The sequence below is a fragment of the Loxodonta africana genome, chromosome 12 (assembly GCF_030014295.1).
Source record: "Loxodonta africana isolate mLoxAfr1 chromosome 12, mLoxAfr1.hap2, whole genome shotgun sequence".
Taxonomy (NCBI): domain Eukaryota; kingdom Metazoa; phylum Chordata; class Mammalia; order Proboscidea; family Elephantidae; genus Loxodonta; species Loxodonta africana.
Window position 1 is genome coordinate 77,355,994 of NC_087353.1, and position 20,909 is coordinate 77,376,902.

The window sequence follows — 20,909 nt, forward strand, 5'->3', positions numbered from 1 at the left end:
GTTCAAACCCACGAGCAATTTTGCAGGAGAAAAGACTTGGTGATCTGCTCCTGTAAAGATTACAGCCTAGGAAACCCTATGAGGCAGTTCTACTCCGTTCTATGAGTTGGAATCAACTTGAGTGCACACAACAAGAAGAATGGCCAAATTTACCTGGAAACTTGCAACAACACTTAATGATCTTTGCTTTTTCATTGCTTTGTGTTTTATACATATTAGAAGCTCAAAAGATGTTGAAAAAATTAAAGTTAAAGGTGTAATAAACATTTCAAATGTTTTCTTTATTTCAAATAATTATTTTTTGGTTGTCAGCTTTTAAGCTTTATTACAGAATAAAGTAGGATAATGAAATAATCCTCTTACTTGTACAAAATTTACATTTTGTTAGATAATTTTCTTTTTTTCAACCTGTACTCCCTCCATAGAGTTGAACTTCCACTGCTTTTAGAAGAATGGATTTGTCAGGACTAAACTCATTTGCGGTTCTTCTCTGGAAGAATTTTACTTTAAAGGTAGGTTGAGCTAGCTTTGGGAAATTGTTGCAGTGGCTGAGAGGCCACAGGAGAAAACTGTAACGACTCCATCAGTGCATTTTCATTCACACTGTTTTTATTTTTTTCAGTTCCGGGGCTGGGGGTATCTCTGTCAAATCTAAAGAATACTCACAGAGTGAAGTAATAGCGGAATGACATGTAGAAAGGACAGAAAAGACAGCCCAAGGAACTGTTGTTATTATAGAGTGAAGCTGGAAGAAAGTTGATATAAAGGAACTAGCCATTTGCAAAGTTAATGACCTCTTAGGATAATTAACACAATTCTGTTTTTGTTTCCCCCCCTCTTCCAGAGGCGGCGTTTTATTGCTTTAGCTGTGGAAATTCTGCTGATGTTACTATTTGCTGGTATCCTTTTGATGACACGCTACTTTGTGGGTGCAAAAGACTCCGGACCTCTCCGTTACCCTGCTCTGCCTGTCAGTGATGTACCTGAATTCCTCAGAAGTCCCACCCTTTTTCAAAGCCCATGGCGTTTGGCTTATCTGCCTTCCAGAAGTGTTGTGGTAAAGGAAATTATTGAACATGTGAAAAACGATTTAGACATCGATTTTAAAGGTTAGAAATTAAGGTTTTTTTAAAAATGTAATTATTAAGTTGTTTTAGAGGAGACACCCATAACCTTTGTAACTGGACCTTAACCTCTCAAGTACAATCTTGTACAACATCCTCATAACAAGATATTAATCCTAAATATAATATTATGGACTTTGTTCAATTTGAGAGTTAAATTCATGTAAAATATATCCTCATTAAAGACTGTGACAGTTAATTTTACGTGTCTATTTAAAAAAAAAAAAAAAATTTTTATTTGGCTAGGCTACGGTGCCCAGTTTTTTAGTCAAACATTAGTCTAGATGTTGTTATGAAGTATTCACATGTGACTAAGTCAGTTGGTCTTAAATAAAGCATGTTACCCTGCATAATGTGGGTAGGCCTCGTCTAATTAGTTAAAGGACTCAAGAGTAAAAACGGAGGATGCACGAAGGAGTATTCTGCCTCCAGACTGTAAATAAATATCTTGCTAGAATTCCTAACTCTCTCCCTCACCCCCTGGGACATAAGACTGCCTGAATTTCCAGCCTCTGGCGTGACTTACAGATTTTGGATTTGCCAGCCCCCACAATTGGGTGAGCCAATTCTTCAAAAATAAATCAGTCTCTGTCTCTGTTTCTCCCCCTCCCCTGTTTCTGTGTTCTTCTCCTGCCTCTCTTTTTCTATGTGTGTGTGTGTATATATATATATATATCTATATATGCATACATACATACACATGCAATGCTGGAAGTGCTCACTTGTCTATGCCAAGAAATTTGGAAGACAGCTACCTAGCCAACTGACTGGAAGAGATACGTATTCTCACCCCCCTTCTCTCAGTTGTTCCTCCCTCATTCCCCCCTAAAGTTCCTACCAAATCTTTCGAGTTGCTTTTGTCAATTTGATCCCATATAGATCTTAAAAGAGCATCACGCTCAAGGCAGACCTTTTTTTTTTTTTCTTTTTATTATTGTACTTTAGATGGAGGTTTACAGGACAAACTAGCTTTTCATTAAACAATGCACATTGTTTTGTAACATTGGTGACCACTCCACGACATATCAATACTTCCCATTCTTGACCTTGGATTCCCCCTTATCAGCTTTCCTTTCTCCTCCTGCCTTCTAGTTCTTGCCCTTGGGCTGGTGTGTCCCATTAGTCTTGTTTAGTTTTTGGGCCTGTCTAATCTTCGGCTGAAGGGTGAACATCAGGAGTGACTTCATTACTGAGCTAAAAGGGTGTCTAGGGGCTGTACTCTCAGGTTTCTCCAGGCTCTGTCAGCCAAGTCTTTTTTTGTGAGTTAGAATTTTGTTCCACATCTGTCTGCACCTCTGTCCAGGACCCTCTATTGTGCTCCCTTTCAGAGCAGTCATTGATGGTAGCCATACTGAACTCAGTCTGGTGGTAGTTGTGGTCCATTAGTCCTTTGGACTAATCTTTCACTTGTGTCTTTAGTTTTCTTTATTCTCCCTTGCTCCCGAAGGGGTGAGACCAGTGGAGTATCTTAGATGGGCGCTCACAGGCTTTTAAGGTCCCAGATGCTACTCACCAAAGTAGAATACATAACATTTTCTTTATAAACTATGTTAAGCCAATTGAACTTGTAAAGTGGTTGCATTCTCTAAATTCTGGGTGTTTTTTATTCAGACATTATAGATTCCCATGTTTATGACTTTGCATAGGCTACATTGATTAATTTTGTTCTTATTTTCCTTCAAGATGGAAATTTCAGAAAGAGTTTGAAGCATCCCTCATATTGAAGTGTACTTTTTTTTTTAATTAACTTTTATGAAGCTTCAAGTGAACGTTTACAAATCCAATCAGTCTGTCACATATAAGTTTACATACATCTTACTCCCTACTCCCACTTACTCTCCCCCTATTGAGTCAGCCCTTTCAGTCTCTCCTTTCATGACAATTTTGCCAGCTTCCCTCTCTCTCTATCCTCCCATCCCCCCTCCAGACAAGAGTTGCCAACACACTCTCAAGTGTCCACCTGATTTAATTAGCTCACTCTTCATCAGCATCTCTCTCCCACCCGCTGACCAGTCCCTTTCATGTCTGATGAGTTGTCTTCGGGGGTGGTTCCTGTCCTGTGCCAACAGAAGGTCTGGGGACCATGGCTGCCGGGATTCCTCTAGTCTCAGTCAGACCATCAAGTATGGTCTTTTTATGAGAATTTGGGGTCTGCATCCCACTGATCTCCTGCTCCCTCAGGAGTTCTCTGTTGCGCTCCCTGTCAGGGCAGTCATCGATTGTGGCCGGGCACCAACTAGTTCTTCTGGTCTCAGGATGATGTAGGTCTCTGGTTCATGTTGAAGTGTACTTTAATGTGCAGTTATTACAGCAATTATTATTTTGAACTTGTGATAAAAGTTTTTAAAACTCCTAAAAATTGTTGTGCACTCCAAATATTAATTAAGTAGTTTGCTGGGCTGATATTTGAGCAACATTGTTGTGAAATTTATTTTGATAGCCTTTCATCCATGTAAAATCGTAGTCTGTCTTACAGATAGGAGGGCTTTCAGAGGTTTTTCCTTTGTGTGGCCAACTCACATGTTTTTGTCTCTCTACAGTTCAAGGCTTTTCTTCAGAAAGCGATTTTGAGGAGCACCTTAAGTATGAAAATAACTCTAAAAAAATGTTTGCTGCTGTTGTTTTTGACCATGAGTTCAAAGATAGCAATGATCCCCTGCCCCTTCAGGTGAGAAAGTTTTGTGTAGAAGCCTTGTAATTGTACTTCCAGTTCCAGGAATTTAATGAAGTAGAGGTATCATTGTATGTGGGGAAATTAACTTGCCCAAGATCATAGTGCTTGTACATTGGCAGAGCAGGAGTTTGAATCCAAATTTAATTAACTTCAGCATCTGTGCACTTTCGCCAGTGCTGATGAGGAAAGAATTGTATTCACTGCCTACCACTGAATTATGAGAAACAGTGACAACTAGGATATTACTTTTACTGCTGTATCTGACATGGCAGCTGCCTCCAGCCCTGCAGATGATGATGAAGTAAATACACATTTCCAAGGTCAGTGGACCTGACGTGATAAAGCAGATACATCTTCGCCAGCAGGGATCCCAACATGGAAAATGTCCTTTTTTGAGTGAAACATGTAATTTCTCTCCTACAGCAAAATCTAGAAAATAACTCTAAGGCTTAGCCAGGCTGAATCAGAATTATGGAATCTGCAGACACCAAGGAAGATTCTGATAGCAGCCCACAAGGAGAAGAGAGAAGGACAGTGCTTTGACTTGATGTCTCTTTATTAGATCCTACAGACATGTTACCTGGTGTTGAGGGAAATAACCAAAATATGGTATATATGGACCCCTGGTGGTGCAGTGCTTAAGAGCTTGGCTGCTAACCAAAAGGTCGGCAGTTTGAATCCCACCAGCTGCTCCTTGGAAATGTTATGGGGCAATTCTACTCTGTCCTGTAGAGTCGCTATGAGTCGGAATCGATTCAGTGGCAATAGGTTATAGTATATACATGCATGGAGCCAAATTCTGCATTTAGGATAGAGATAGCTATCAATGGAAGGAAAAGGTAAGGAAACCACTTAGGGCTGTAGGTACCTTTTTATTCTGTCCAGCACTGCCTCAGTCTTTCCATATGTGTCCACTTCCCTCAAATTACTGACTCAGTGTAGGCTGATGCTGGTGTAGGCTCAGCAATGTGCAAAAAGCTTGGTCAAAATGTTTTGGGTACGGCTTTGAATTTCATTCTCCTCTGCCTTGTATCATCTCCCTGTCCCTGCCCCTTTCACTTGGCTTACTCTTACTTATCCTTTAAGACTCTGCTGCTGTGACTCCTTGTACAGTCTCGCCTGACCACACCCACTCCTTTCTTCCGTCATACTCTTATTATACCCTATACGTATCTCTACCACTGAATTTTACTGTATTATAAAAATATATGTTTCCTCAGCCAGAATTTGATCTCCTTGAGGCACAGGGGCTATGGCTTAATCCTTGATCATGTTACCTAGTAAGTGCCTAAAATTTTTTATCTTGATAACTAAATATGTGTTTTTAACTAGACCTTTCCCTGATGATCTTACTGATTTTTCTAGTCTGACCCTTCTGACTTTGGGCAACTTTTGGTGTATTATTTGTTGACTTATGAAGCTGCTTAGGCCCAGAGTGATGTACCTTGAGGTTTACTCAGCTCTCTGGAATTATCTTTTCATTTAATAATTAAAATACGCAGCATTCCGAATTTACATTTCATCGCATTCCTCCTCTGTTCTCCTGTAGGATTCTTTATTATTTACGGTCACTTTTAGAAGAGGAAGAGATTGTTGTCCCAGGACACTTGAATAACATAATGGGAGGAGAAATGAATAACACCTGTTGGTGTATTTCATTTCGGTATACATGCCAGCTGTCTGTTTAGGAAAAAATACATTCATAGTAATATGTAAGGTGCCACCATGTTTGCTTACTGCAGACCTGCAATATACATCCAAGTGTTGTTGACACTTAAATAAAAAATGTCATGAACTTGAGAGAGGACAGATTTAAAGGAAGCAGACTTAGATGACACATGGCCAGAGCACGTGAGCTCGTACTCTCACTTCTGATGTCCAGAATCCACTTTGGCACTTGTTAGACCACCTCCCAAATCACATATTCCCTTTTGCACTTTAACTTCATTTTGTCTCTCATTTTTGATCAATTTTTTGGGGGGGAGTTTATAGATATTGTTTGTTTCTATTGTCTTTCTAGGTAAAATATTATCTGCGCTTTAGTTGTTTGCAGAGGAACAGTACTTTTGCGAATCAGTTTTTTGTTAGAAGCTGGAATACAGCTTTTCTCTTTCCATGGAGTTCTTCTGTAGGACCCAGAGTCAAAGGTGACGCTACTGGGGGAGCGCCTGGTAAGCAAAACCTTAAGCATACTTATTTTAATATCCCAGTTGTGTAGTAAGGGACGGTGCATATTTATACTTATATTTGTTCAACCTTGTGATGAAAGCTGTTTGTTTTTAACTTACCATGGGTGATTTTTTTAATTTAAATTTTCAGTGTCCAAAACACTTTTCAAAAAATCCTGTATATTTGAACAAGGTATTTATATAACCTTTTATTCTTTATTGATCATTACCATTGTATATTCTTATATTTTAGTAGATTTACTTGTGAAATTTTGACTTGAAAGACCTAACGTACACATTTCTAGTGACTGACACAGCCTGATTCATTATAACGGTATGTTATTCTGTTGGGTTGATGAACAGTTATTAATATAACCATAGTAATTTTTAATTTAAAATTTATTTTACAAACTGCCATTAAAAAGTCTTTAGTGTGGGGCCTTGTTTTTACCAACAATAATGCAAACTACCTTGAGGAAATTATTCAATGAAAGAAATAATTCAGCATCTTTCTTAAAAATTTGAAACAACCTACATCTTTAAACAAGGTAAATGACTAACAAAATTATGAAATATAACTTGACAGACCATTGTGCAGTCATTAAAAATAATCATCGTGAAATTTTCTGAAAAAACAAAGTCCAGAACTCTATTATGAAATTATAACTACTACATATTCATTAGCACAAAACTGGAATAGATGTCCAAATATGAAAGCAGTTACTATGTTAGTTGGATAGATTGTGTTGTGTGTTATATTTTGTACATTGTTTTTCCAGCCATAACATTTAAAAAGGAATCTGGTGTCTTTTCCAATTTATGTTGCTTCATTGTGAGCTTAGTCTGGGGTATTACCTTACAAGAATCAGTCTGGTAAAAAAAATCAGAAAGCTGGAAAATACTAAAATTTGCCAAGGATGTGAGGATGTAGAAACCCAAATGCCCTGCTAAAGGGAGGATGCATACGTTGTTGTCTGTCAGTGGTAATCAAATTAAGAATATGCTCCTAGGGAAAGACCCTAAAGAAACTCTATGGATCTGTAAGAATGTTCATGGCAGTGTTGTTGTGGTAGCAAGGAATTGGAGAGAATCAGGGCAACCGATTAGAAAGATTGATTTGGACATATACGTAGAGCATCTTAAAAACATAGAACTAAGTGAATAAAATATATAACACAATTTTATTTACATTAATTAAAATATATGCAAGCAAAATAGCTACACATTTTAGAAGAACACATACAAACATAGTCATCAAACACATTAGAATGGTTGCCAATGGGCAGGGGAGAGGGACAGGGATATAGGAATATAAGAAAATAAATAACAAAACAAGTTAAAGCACAAGAACCAATGTATCATGAACTAAGGCACACGGCTAACTCAGCCCTGTTCACTGAGGATACTAATTGTGTGTGCGTGGGTGCGCACGTGCATGTGTCTGTGTGTACACATACTTAAATATGTACATGATATGAAGTAAAAATAAAATATATGAATTAATTAAAACACTTAAGCACTGTTTTTATTTTTGAATTACCTACTTGTTTCCATAAACTCTTAACCTTAATATAACCTTGATTTACACCAAAAACTGTACCTGTTGCCATCGAGTCAATTCCGACTCACAATGACCCTGTAGGACAGAGTAGAACCACTTTATAGGGTTTTCAAGGTGCGACTGGTGGAATGGAACTAATGACATTTTTGTTGTCAGCCCTGTGCCACCAGGGCTCTGTGTTGATTTACACAATAGTCCTAAATAGAAAGACATTACTATTAAGTAATATCTCTTTTACTCCTAAGTTCTTTTCCGACAATAATAACTAAAATTTTTGAGTGCTTACTTTGATTCCAAACTACAATGAGATGTTGTTGTTGTTAAGTGCCATAGAGGTTGCTCCGACTCATAGTACCCTATGTAAAACAGAAGCAAACGCTGCCCTGTCCTACACCATCCTCACAGTCATTGTTACGCCTGAGCCCATTGATGCAGCCACTGTTCAGGTCTTCCATTTTTTTTGCTGACCCTCTACTTTACCAAGCATCACGTCCGTCTCCAGGGACTGATCCCTGCTAATAACATGTCCAAAGTGTGTGAGATATAATCTCGCCATCCTTGCTTCTAAGGAGCATTCTGGTTATACTTCTTTCAAGACAGATTTGTTCGCTCTTTTGGGAGCCCATGGTATGTAGAATATTCTTTGCTAACATCACAATTCAAAGGCGTCAGTTCTTCTTTGGTCTGTCTTATTCATCGTCCAGCTTTCAAATGCATATGAGGTGATTGAAAACACCATGGCTTGGGTCAGGCCCACCTTAGTTTTCAAGGTGACATCTTTGCTTTTTAACACTTTAAAGAGGTCTTTTGCAGCAGATTTGCTCAATGCAATGCTTCTTTTGATTTCTTGACTGCTGCTTCCGTGGGTGTTGATTGTGGATCCAAGTAAAATGAAATCTTTGACAACTTCAGTCTTTTCTTCATTAATCATGATGGTTGCTTATTGGTCCAGTTGTGAGGATTTTTGTTTTCTTTATGTTGATGTGAATCCATACTGAAGGCTGTGGTCTTTGATCTTCATCAGTAAATGCTTCAAGTGTTCATCAATAAGCAAGGTCGCGTCATCTGCATAACACAGGTTGTTAACGAGTCTTCCTCTAATCCTAATGCCACGTTCTTGTTCATATAGTTCAGTTCCTGGGCTTATTTGCTCGGCATACAGATTGAATAAGCCTGGTGAAAGGATACAACCCTGAGGCATATCTTTCCTGACTTTAAACCGCACAGCATCCCCTTGTTCTGTTAAAAAAACTGCTTCTTGATGCACATACAGGTTCCTCATGAGCACAATTAAGTGTCCTGGAATTTTCATTCCTCATAGTGTTATCCATAATTTGTTATGATCCACACAGTCAAATGCCTTTGCATAATCAATAAAATATAGGTAAACATCTTTCTGGTATTCTCTGCTTTCAGCCAGGATCCAAATGACGTAAGCAATGATATCCCTAGTTCAACCTCCTCTTCTGAATCCAGCTTGAATTTCTGGCAGTTCCCTGTCAATGTAGCGCTGCAGCCACTTTTTTTTTTTTTAACTTTTATTAAGCTTCAAGTGAACGTTTAGAAATCCAATCAGTCTGTCACATATAAGTTTACATACATCTCACTCCCTACTCCCACTTGCTCTCTCCTTCTTGAGTCAGCCCTTTCAGTCTCTCCTTTCGTGACAATTTTGCCGGCTTCTCTCTCTCTCTATCCTCCCATCCCCCCTCCAGACAAGAGTTGCCAACAGAATCTCAAGTGTCCACCTGATATAATTAGCTCACTCTTCATCAGCATCTCTCTCCTACCCGCTGACCAGTCCCTTTCATGTCTGATGAGTTGTCTTTGGGCATGGTTCCTGTCCTGTGCCAACAGAAGGTCTGGGGACCATGGCCGCCGGGATTCCTCTAGTCTCAGTCAGACCATTAAGTTTGGTCTTTTTATGAGAATTTGGGGTCTGTATCCCACTGATCTCCTGCTCCCTCAGGGGTCCTCTGCTGTGCTCCCTGTCAGGGCAGTCATCGATTGTGGCCGGGCACCAACTAGTTCTTCTGGTCTCAGGATGATGTAGGTCTGTGGTTCATGTGGCCCTTTCTGTCTCTTGGGCTCTTAGTTGTCGTGTGGCCTTGGTGTTCTTCATTTTCCTTTGTTCCAGGTGGGTTGAGACCAATTGATGCATCTTAGATGGCCGCTTGTTAGCATTTAAGACCCCAGATGCCACATTTCAAAGTGGGATGCAGAATGATTTCATAATAGAATTATTTTGCCAATTGACTTAGAAGTCCCCGCAAACCATGTTCCCCAGACCCCCGCCCTTGCTCCGCTGACCTTTGAAGCATTCATTTTATCCCGGAAACTTCTTTGCTTTTGGTCCAGTCCAATTGAGCTGACCTTCCATGTATTGAGTGTTGTCTTTCCCTTCACCTAAAGCATTTCTTATCTACTGATTAATCAATAAAAAACCCTCTCCCACCCTCCCTCCCTCCCCCCCTCGTAACCACAAAAGTATGTGTTCTTCTCAGTTTACTATTACTCAAGATCTTATAATAGTGGTCTTATACAATATTTGTCCTTTTGCCTCTGACTAATTTCGCTCAGCATAATGCCTTCCAGGTTCCTCCATGTTATGAAACATTTCACAGATTCGTCACTGTTCTTTATCGATGCGTAGTATTCATTGTGTGAATATACCACAATTTATTTACCCATTCATCTGTTGATGGACACCTTGGTTGCTTCCAACTTTCTGCTGTTGTAAACAGAGCTGCAATAAACATGGGCGTGCATATATCTGTTTGTATGAAGGCTCTTGTATCTCTAGGGTATATTCCGAGGAGTGGGATTTCTGGGTTGTATGGTAGTTCTATTTCTAACTGTTTAAGATAACGCCAGATAGATTTCCAAAGTGGTTGTACCATTTTACATTCCCACCAGCAGTGTATAAGAGTTCCAATCTCTCCACAACCTCTCCAACATTTATTATTTTGTGTTTTTTGGATTAATGCCAGCCTTGCCGGTGTGAGATGGAATCTCATCGTAGTTTTAATTTGCATTTCTCTAACGGCTAATGATCGTGAGCATTTTCTCATGTATCTGTTGGCTGCCTGAGTATCTTCTTTAGTGAAATGTGTGTTCATATCCTTTGCCCACTTTTTGATTGGGTTGTTTGTCTTTTTGTGGTTGAGTTTTGACAGAATCATGTAGATTTTAGAGATCAGGCGCTGGTCGGAGATGTCATAGCTGAAAATTCTTTCCCAGTCTGTAGGTGGTCTTTTTACTCTTTTGGTGAAGTCTTTAGATGAGCATAGGTGTTTGATTTTTAGGAGCTCCCAGTTATCGGGTTTCTCTTCATCGTTTTTGGTAATGTTTTGTATTCTGTTTATGCCTTGTATTAGGGCTCCTAGGGTTGTCCCTATTTTTTCTTCCATGATCTTTATCGTTTTAGTCTTTATGTTTAGGTCTTTGATCCACTTGGAGTTAGTTTTTGTGCATGGTGTAAGGTATGGGTCCTGTTTCATTTTTTTGCAAATGGATATCCAGTTATGCCAGCACCATTTGCTAAAAAGGCTTTCTTTTCCCCAATTAATTGACACTGGTCCTTTGTCAAATATCAGCTGCTCATACGTGGATGGATCTATGTCTGGGTTCTCAATTCTGTTCCATTGGTCTATGTGCCTGTTGTTGTACCAGTACCAGGCTGTTTTGACTACTGTGGCTGTATAATAGCTTCTGAAATCAGGTAAAGTGAGGCCTCCCACTTTCTTCTTCTTTTTCAGTAAAGCTTTGCTTATCCGAGGCTTCTTTCCCTTCCATATGAAATTGGTGATTTGTTTCTCTATCCCCTTAAAATATGACATTGGAATTTGGATCAGAAGTGCGTTAAATGTATAGATGGCTTTGGGTAGAATAGACATTTTTACTATGTTAAGTCTTCCTATCCATGAGCAAGGTATATTTTTCCACTTAAGTATGTCCTTTTGAATTTCTTGTAGTAGAGCTTTGTAGTTTTCTTTGTATAGGTCTTTTACATCCTTGGTAAGATTTATTCCTAAGTATCTTATCTTCTTGGGGGCTACTGGGAATGGTATTGATTTGGTGATTTCCTCTTCGGTGTTCTTTTTGTTGATGTAGAGGAATCCAAGTGATTTTTGTATGTTTATTTTATAACCTGAGACTCTGCCAAACTCTTCTATTAGTTTCAGTAGTTTTCTGGAGGATTCCTTAGGGTTTTCTGTGTATATAATCATGTCATCTGCAAATAGTGATAACTTTACTTCTTCCTTGCCAATCCGGATACCTTTTATTTCTTTGTCTAGCCTAATTGCCCTGGCTAGGACTTCCAGCACGATGTTGAATAAGAGCGGTGATAAAGGGCATCCTTGTCTGGTTCCCGTTCTCAAGGGAAATGCTTTCAGGTTCTCTCCATTTAGAGTGATATTGGCTGTTGGCTTTGCATAGATGCCCTTTATTATGTTGAGGAATTTTCCTTCAATTCCTATTTTGGTAAGAGTTTTTATCATAATTGGGTGTTGGACTTCGTCAAATGCCTTTTCTGCATCAATTGATAAGATCATGTGGTTTTTGTCTTTTGTTTTATTTATGTGATGGATTACATTAATGGTTTTTCTGATATTAAACCAGCCTTGCATACCTGGTATAAATCCCACTTGATCATGGTGAATTATTTTTTTCTGTGTTGTTGGATTCTATTGGCTAGAATTTTGTTGAGGATTTTTGCATCAATGTTCATGAGGGATATAGGTCTATAATTTTCTTTTTTTGTAATGTCTTTACCTGGTTTTGGTATCAGGGAGATGGTGGCTTCATAGAATGAGTTGGGTAGTATTCCGTCATTTTCTATGCTTTGAAATACCTTTAGTAGTAGTGGTGTTAAGTCTTCTCTGAAAGTTTGGTAGAACTCTGCAGTGAAGCCGTCCGGGCCAGGGCTTTTTTTTGTTGGGAGTTTTTTGATTACCGTTTCAATCTCTTTTTTTGTTATGGGTCTATTTAGTTGTTCTACTTCTGAATGTGTTAGTTTAGGTAGGTAGTGTTTTTCCAGGAATTTATCCATTTCTTCTAGGTTTGCAAATTTGTTAGAGTACAATTTTTCATAATAATCTGAAATGATTCTTTTAATTTCATTTGGTTCTGTTGTGATGTGGTCCTTCTCGTTTCTTATTCGGGTTATTTGTTTCCTTTCCTGTTTTTCTTTAGTCAGTCTAGCCAATGGTTTATCAATTTTGTTAATTTTTTCAAAGAACCAGCTTTTGGCTTTGTTAATTCTTTCAATTGTCCTTCTGTTCTCTAATTCATTTAGTTCAGCTCTAATTTTTATTATTTGTTTTCTTCTGGTGCCTGATGGGTTCTTTTGTTGCTCACTTTCTATTTGTTCAAGTTGTCGGGACAGTTCTCTGATTTTGGCTCTTTCTTCTTTTTGTATGTGTGCATTTATCGATAGAAATTGGCCTCTGAGCACTGCTTTTGCTGTGTCCCAGAGGGTTTGATAGGAAGTATTTTCATTTTCGTTGCTTTCTAAGAATTTCCTCATTCCCTCCTTGATGTCTTCTATAACCCAGTCTTTTTTCAGGAGGGTATTGTTCATTTTCCAAGTATTTGATTTCTTTTCCCTGGTTTTTCTGTTATTGATCTCTAGTTTTATTGCCTTGTGGTCTGAGAAGATGCTTTGTAATATTTCGATGTTTTGGACTCTGCAAAGGTTTGTTTTATGACCTAATATGTGGTCTATTCTAGAGAATGTTCCATGTGCGCTAGAAAAAAAAGTATATTTTGCAGCAGTTGGGTGGAGAGTTCTGTATAAGTCAATGAGGTCAAGTTGGTTGATCGTTGTAATTAGATCTTCCGTGTCTCTATTGAGCTTCTTACTGGATGTCCTGTCCTTCTCCGAAAGTGGTGTGTTGAAGTCTCCTACTATAATTGTGGAGGTGTCTATCTCACTTTTCAATTCTGTTAAAATTTGATTTATGTATCTTGCAGCCCTGTCATTGGGTGCATAAATATTTAATATGGTTATGTCTTCCTGATCAATTGTCCCTTTTATCATTATATAGTGTCCTTCTTTATCCTTTGTGGTGGATTTAAGTCTAAAGTCTATTTTGTCAGAAATTAATATTGCTACTCCTCTTCTTTTTTGCTTATTGTTTGCTTGATATATTTTTTTCCATCCATTGAGTTTTAGTTTGTTTGTGTCTCTAAGTCTAAGGTGTGTCTCTTGTAGGCAGCATATAGATGGATCGTGTTTCTTTATCCAGTCTGTGACTCTCTGTCTCTTTATTGGTGCATTTAGTCCATTTACATTCAGCGTAATTATAGATAAATAAGTTTTTAGTGCTGTCATTTTGATGCCTTTTTATGTGTGTTGTTGACAATTTCATTTTTCCACATACTTTTTTGTGCTGAGACGTTTTTCTTAGTAGATTGTGAAATCCTCATTTTCATAGTGTTTGACTTTATGTTAGTTGAGTCGTTACGTTTTTCTTGGCTTTTATCTTGAGTTATAGAGTTGTTATACCTTTTTGTGGTTACCTTATTATTTACCCCCATTTTTCTAAGTAAAAACCTAACTTGTATTGTTCTATATCGCCTTGTATCACTCTCCATGTGGCAGTTCAATGCCTCCTGTATTTAGTCCCTCTTTTTGATTATTTTGATCTTTTACCTATTGACTTCCATGATTCCCTGTTATGTGTATTTTTTTTTAATTAATCTTAATTTGTTTGTTTTTGTGATTTCCCTATTTGAGTTGATATGAGGACGTTCTGTTTTGTGACCTTGTGTTGTGCTGATATCTGATATTATTGGTTCTCTGACCAAACAATATCCTTTAGTATTTCTTGTAGCTTTGGTTTGGTTTTTGCAAATTCTCTAAACTTGTGTTTATCTGTAAATATCTTAATTGTGCCTTCATATTTCAGAGAGAGTTTTGCTGGATATATGATCCTTGGCTGGCAGTTTTTCTCCTTCAGTGTTCTGTATATGTCGTCCCATTCCCTTCTTGCCTGCATGGTTTCTGCTGAGTAGTCTGAACTTATTCTTATTGATTCTCCCTTGAAGGAAACCTTTCTTTTCTCCCTGGCTGCTTTTAAAATTTTCTGTTTATCTTTGGTTTTGGTGAGTTTGATGATAATATGTCTTGGTGTTTTTCTTTTTGGATCAATCTTAAATGGGGTTCGATGAGCATCTTGGATAGATATCCTTTCGTCTTTCATGATGTCAGGGAAGTTTTGTGTCAGGATTTCTTCAACTATTTTCTCTGTGCTTTCTGTCCCCCCTCCCTGTTCTGGGACTCCAATCACCCGCAGGTTATCCTTCTTGATAGAGTCCCACATGATTCTTAGGGTTTCTTCATTTTTTTAATTCTTTTATCTGATTTTTTTTCAGCTATGTTGGTGTTGATTCCCTGGTCCTCCAGATGTCCCAGTCTACATTCTGATTGTTCGAGTCTGCTTCTCTGACTTCCTATTGCGTTGTCTAATTCTGTAATTTTATTGTTAATCTTTTGGATTTCTACATGCTGTCTCTCTATGGATTCTTGCAACTTACTAATTTTTCCACTATGTTCTTGAATAATCTTTTTGAGTTCTTCAACTGTTTTATCAGTGTGTTCCTTGGCTTTTTCTGCAGTTAGCCTAATTTCATTTGTGATGTCTTGAAGCATTCTGTAAATTAGTTTTTTATATTCTGTATCTGATAATTCCAGGATTGTATCTTCATTTGGGAAAGATTTCGATTCTTTTGTTTGGGGGGTTGGAGAAGCTGTCATGGTCTGCTTCTTTAAGTGGTTTGATATGGATTGTTGTCTCCGAGCCATCACTGGGAAACTAGTTTTTCCAGAAAATCCGCTAAAAAACAAATGCAGTCAGATCCCTATCAGAGTTTTCCCTCTGGCTCAGGCTATTTGGATGTTAATGAAGCCGCCTGGGGAGGGTGGGGGAGGGAACAGAGAGATAGGAGAGTAGCACTTCAGAATATAGCCAGAGTTGCTTGTCTTGCTTGGAATGACTATTATATCTGAGATTCCCGCGGGGCGCGTCACCTATGTGTGCTGGCTGTGTGGAGATTGCCCCCGGTGGGTCTGGCCCGCTGGAGTCAAGGTCAGATCCTCTGCTTCCAGCCCCACGCCCAGCGTCAAGGCTCCCCTACTGGGACGGTGCACTCTCGACTCCAAAATCAGTCTCTGCCTCCCGAGGATTTCTCGTCCCTCCAGCCGCGTTGCCGTGCCGCCTCCGAGAACCAGTTGGGCCGCCTCCCGGGGTTAGTTCAGGTGGGTGGAGCAGCTCCCCGTGCTTGTGCCGTGACCGAGTATCCCGGCTGGGACGCTGTGCTCCCCGCTCCAATACCAGTCGCTGCCTCCCGGGGACTTCTCCTACCGGGTGCGTCCCACGCCACCCGTGCGACCCAGCTGGGCCCCCTTCCGGGGTTAGTTCAGGGGGGTGGAGCAGCTCTCCGTGTTTATGCCATAGCTGCGTCCAGTCCAAATCCCGGTGGGATGGTTCCCTGGCTGGGATGCTGCTCTCCCCGTTCCAAGACCAGTCACTGCCTCCCGGGGACTTCTTCTACCGGCTGCGTCCCACGCCGCCCGCGGAACCGGCTGGTTCCCCTCCTGGGGTTAGTTCAGGGGGGTGGAGCAGCTCTCTGTGCTTGTGCCGCACCTGACTGGTACGCTGGCTCCAGGCTCTGAAAACAATCGCTGCTTCCCTGTATTAGTTTGTTCTCTGTCTCTAAATCTGTGTTTGTTGTTCAGGGTTCGTAGATTGTTATGTATGTGATCGATTCACTTGTTTTTCCGTGTTTTTGTTGTAAGAGGGCTCCGAGGTAGCGTCTGCCTAGTCCACCATCTTGGCTCTGCTCCCGCTGCAGCCACTTTTGAATAATCTTCAGCAAAATTTTACTTACGAGTGATATTAAAGATGTTGTTTGATAATTTCCGTATTGGGTTGGATCACCTTTCTTGGGAATAGGCATAAATATGGATCTCTTCCAGTTGGCTGGCCAGGTAGCTGCCTTCCAGATTTCTTGGCATAGATGAGTGAGTGCTTTCAGCACTGCATCCATCTGTTGAAACGTCTCGATTGATATTCCATTAATTCTTGGAGCCTTGTTTTTTGCGAATGCCTCCAATGGAGCTTGGAATTCTTCCTTCAGTACCATCTGTTCCTGATCATATGCTACCTCCTGAAATGGCTGAACATCAGCCAATTCCTTTTGGTATAGTGACTCTGTATTCCTTTCATCTTCTTTTGATGCTTCCTGCATTGGTTAATATTTTCCCTGTAGAATTCTTCAGTATTGCAATTTGAGGCCTGGATTTTTTTTCTTCACTTCTTTTAGCTTGAGAAATGCCAAGCATATTCCTCCCTGATGGTTTTCTAACTCTAGCACGTGTCATTATAATACTTTGTCTTCTCGAGCAGTCCTTTGAAATCTTCTGTTCACTTCTTTAACTTCATCATTTCTTCTGTTTGCTCTAGGTACTTGATGTTCAAGAGCAAGTTTCAGAGTCTCTTTTGACATCTATTTAGGTCTTTTCTTTCTTTCCTGTCTTTTTAATGATTTTTTGCTTTCTTCATGTATGGTGTCCTTGATATCTTTCCACAACTTGTCTGGTCTTCGGCCGTTAATGTTCAGTGCATCAGATCTATTCTTGAGATGGTCCCTGAGCTCAAGTGGCATATGCTCAAGGTCATACTTTGGCTCTTGTGGACTTGTTCTAATTTTGTTCAGTTTCAGCTTGAGCTTGCGTAGGAACAATTGATGGTCTGTTCTGCAGCTGGCCCCAGGCCTTGTTCTGACTGATGATATTGAGCTTTTCCATCATCACTTTCCACAGATATAGTCAATTTAATTCCTGTGTAGTCCATCTGATGAAGTCCACGTGTATAGTAGCTGTTCATGTTGGTGAAAAAAGGTATTTGCAATGTAGAAGTCGTTGGTCTTGCAAAATTCTATCATGCAATCTCCAGCATCATGTCTATCACCAGGCCTTATTTTCAAACTACCAATCCTTCTTCTTTGTTTCCAACTTCCACATTCCAATCACCAGTAATTACCAGTGCATCCTGATTGTATGTTTGATCAATTTCAGACAGCAGAAGTTTGTAAAAGTCTTCAGTTTTTTCATCTTTGGCCTTAGTGGTTGGTGTGTAAATTTGAATAATAATTGTATTAATTGGTCTTCCTTGTAGGCATATGGATGTTATTTTATCACTGACAGCATTGTACTTCAGGATAGATCTTGAAATGTTCTTTTTGATGATGAATGCAGTGCTATTCCTCTTGAAGCTGTCATTCCAGGCATAGTAGACCATATGATTGTCCAATTCAGAATGACCAATACCAGTCCATTTCAGCTCACTAATGGTTAGGATATCAATGTTGATGCGTTCCATTTCATTTTTGATGACTTCCAATTTTCCTAGACTCATGCTTCGTACATTCCAGGTTCTGATATTAATGGATGTCTGCAGTTCAGAAGTAGACTGCTGGATCCTTCTTCCTAGTCTATCTTAGTCTGGAAGCTCACCTGAAACCTTTCGCCATGGGTAACCCTGCTGGTATTTGAATACTGGTGGCATAGCTTCCACCATCACAACAACACGCAAGCCCCCACAGTATGACAAACTGACAGACACGTGGGGGTACTATGAGGTAGATCCCGTTATATCGGTTTTGCAGGTAAAGTATCTGAAGCTCAGAGAGATTATATAATTGTGCTAATGGTTAAGTGGTTCACAAGCATTGGAGTTTGGATTTGAACAAAGACAGTGTATGTCCAGAGTCAGTTCACTAAATTTTTCACCAAACTTTCCCTAGTATGTTATCAAAAGCAGTACAAATGTATTTAAATGTTGTAAATATGATCCTCCATGCTATCAATGAGAATATTCACTCTGGTCTTCAATCACAAGGATCTTTTGGGAAATAAATAATCTTGAACTTAAGGTCTTATCAATACTTTCCTCCAAAAGAATATTGGGGCACAATCTAGGCTTCCATGGATGGCTGCATGGGAAACCTTTGCTTGTCCCAATAAATCAAATGTTCTTTAGGGCAGTGCTACTCTGGTAAAGTCTAGTTTTTTTTTTTTTTAATTTTTCAAGCCATTGTATTCTAGCACTTTTGTAAAATACATTGAAAATGAATTATTAGAGACTTTTGATTCATGTTGGTATGTAGGAGGACGTGAAAGACCTTTACTTCTGTGGTAATAACAAGAAAAAAAACTGAATAAAATGAAAATAATACTCTTCTATGATGCTATTGAAGAATCTTGTATGCAAGGAAGCTTTGATGAACTGAATTCCAGAGAGGGACAAGCCCTTTATAGGCCAGCAGAGAGATGCTCTGGCTTCCGTACCTGGTACAAATGCTTGATATAGGTATGAATGTGCCAGCTATACATGGAGATGCTTTTTAGAGATAATCTGGAAACAGCTGTGTGTTTAACAATAGTATGGACTGGTGGATGAGCCCAAAAATCAGAAATAAATGTTTGAGTTTGACAGTTTCCCCTTGCCTAAACCCTAGCATTTTTTTTCCTCTGTAGCCAGCAGTGAAGGTGGGCTAGAAAGCAGAGAGAGTTCATGCAGTCTTGTAGTGTTTTTACTCTGGAGCCTGATGGAATTGAATCCCCAGGTAAATCAGAACTCTCTGAAACTGTAGTTCTGCCTTGTTCTACTTCAGAACCTGACCAAAGAAAAAATATCTGTCCATTGGCCATGGCACAGGATGTGGGGGATTAGGCAGAGGTGATTTAAAAGCAGAGGTGAGCTCAATTTAATTAAAGCTGAAATCCAAATTCAGTACAGTTACACTGTTGTGGAATTTGAATGATCAGCTCTTCATTCTAGCTGTATGGCAGAGGAAGGGGCTAGCACTCTTTGAGGAACAAACAAAAATTATACAGTAAAACCTGCAAAAGCTAGAACCTGTGTAAGGTGGAACACTGTCAGAGAAGAAAACCTCAGATATTTTTCACTAATAGAGATTATGGAAAAGTGATAGGACTCTACACTGTCAAAGGCAGAAACCTTGCAAGACCTGGAAAAACAAAGCAGTCCTGTTGAGTTCCAGCTCTCACAGGTTTCACTCTACTTTCATTTGCATTGTTCTCTCAATATCAAAAGCAATACAAAACATATTTGAGCTATTTAAGTGGGACACTTCATCCTAAAACTGCAAATGCTAAAACAAACAAATGGAAATTCTAGAACAAAAATAAAATGTCTAAAATAAATTCATCAGATGGGTTTACCAGCATATTGGACACAACAAAATAAAGGGTCAATAAATTTGAGGACACATAATCAGAGAGAGAAACAGATTGACAATATTCAGCCATAAAAAAATGAAGTGCTTACTCATACATGCTACAATGTGGATGAACCTTGAAAACATTATGTATGATCCCATTTATATGAAATATCCGGAATAGGTAAATCCATAAACACAGAAAGCAGATTGGCCGTTGCCAGGGGCAGAGTAGAAGTGAGAATGGGGAGTAACTGCTTAATGGGTATGGAGTTTTTTTGGGGGGAAGGAGGATGAAAATGTTTTGGAATGAGATAGAGGTTGTGTTTGTACAACATTGTACGTGTACTGAATGCCACTGAATTGTACTCTTTAAAATGGTTAATTATGTGTTACGTGTATTTTACCTTAATTTAAAACAGTGAACACAACATCATTGACCTGTGAGATGATACTATTACATATTTGTAACTGGAGGTACTATATGAAAAGGAGAAAGAGAATGATGCTGAAAACATGTTTAAAGGACTGTTGAATATTTCTCATAATTGATTAAAATTATAAATTTGTGGAGGAAAGAAGCTAAGCAAACCCCAATCAGGATAAATACAAAGAAAATCATACCTATACACTTCATAGTCAAACTGTAGAAGACCTTGGATAAAGAGAAAATCTGAAGTGCAAATTGACACAAAGAAGAGACATATTGCATACATAGGAATTATACCTTCTCCTCACTAATCTGACGTTTTGCATTTACGACAGTAGTAAAAAAAATCTACTGTCTATTTTGTGTATTAATGATGTGTGTCTGGCAGTAATGAATGCTGAGGTGTGAGGTGAGAATGAATGCTGGCTGTGATGGTTAAGGTTGTGTCAGCTTGGCTAGCAGTTTGGTTTGGCAGTTATGTAATGATGTAATTTGGCACTTATGTGATGAAATAGTCATGTTCCATTTCCTGGTCTGATGTGATCATCCTTCATTTTCACATAACACTGATTTTGCATAATGACCTGGTCTTTGGAACCTAACCAAGTCAGTAAATGAGGAGAGGGTGCACAATAAGAATGATTGCTGACATCTCATCAGAAACAATGGGAACCAGGTGACAGTGGAAAATATCCTTAAAATT

The 20,909-nt window shown here is 39.1% G+C and overlaps 1 protein-coding gene across 1 annotated transcript in view; it reads left to right on the forward strand.

The window, feature by feature from the left end:
• The first annotated feature begins 267 nt into the window (after positions 1-267).
• The window catches only part of LOC104846752 (phospholipid-transporting ATPase ABCA3-like), a 160,954-nt gene continuing 140,312 nt past the window's right edge, over positions 268-20,909 (forward strand). The window contains exons 1-4 of the mRNA XM_010598550.3: positions 268-512; positions 845-1,109; positions 3,665-3,792; positions 5,819-5,969. Coding sequence (XP_010596852.1) covers positions 453-512; positions 845-1,109; positions 3,665-3,792; positions 5,819-5,969 — 604 coding nt within the window. The 5' untranslated portion in view covers positions 268-452. The remainder of the gene's footprint in view (positions 513-844; positions 1,110-3,664; positions 3,793-5,818; positions 5,970-20,909) is intronic.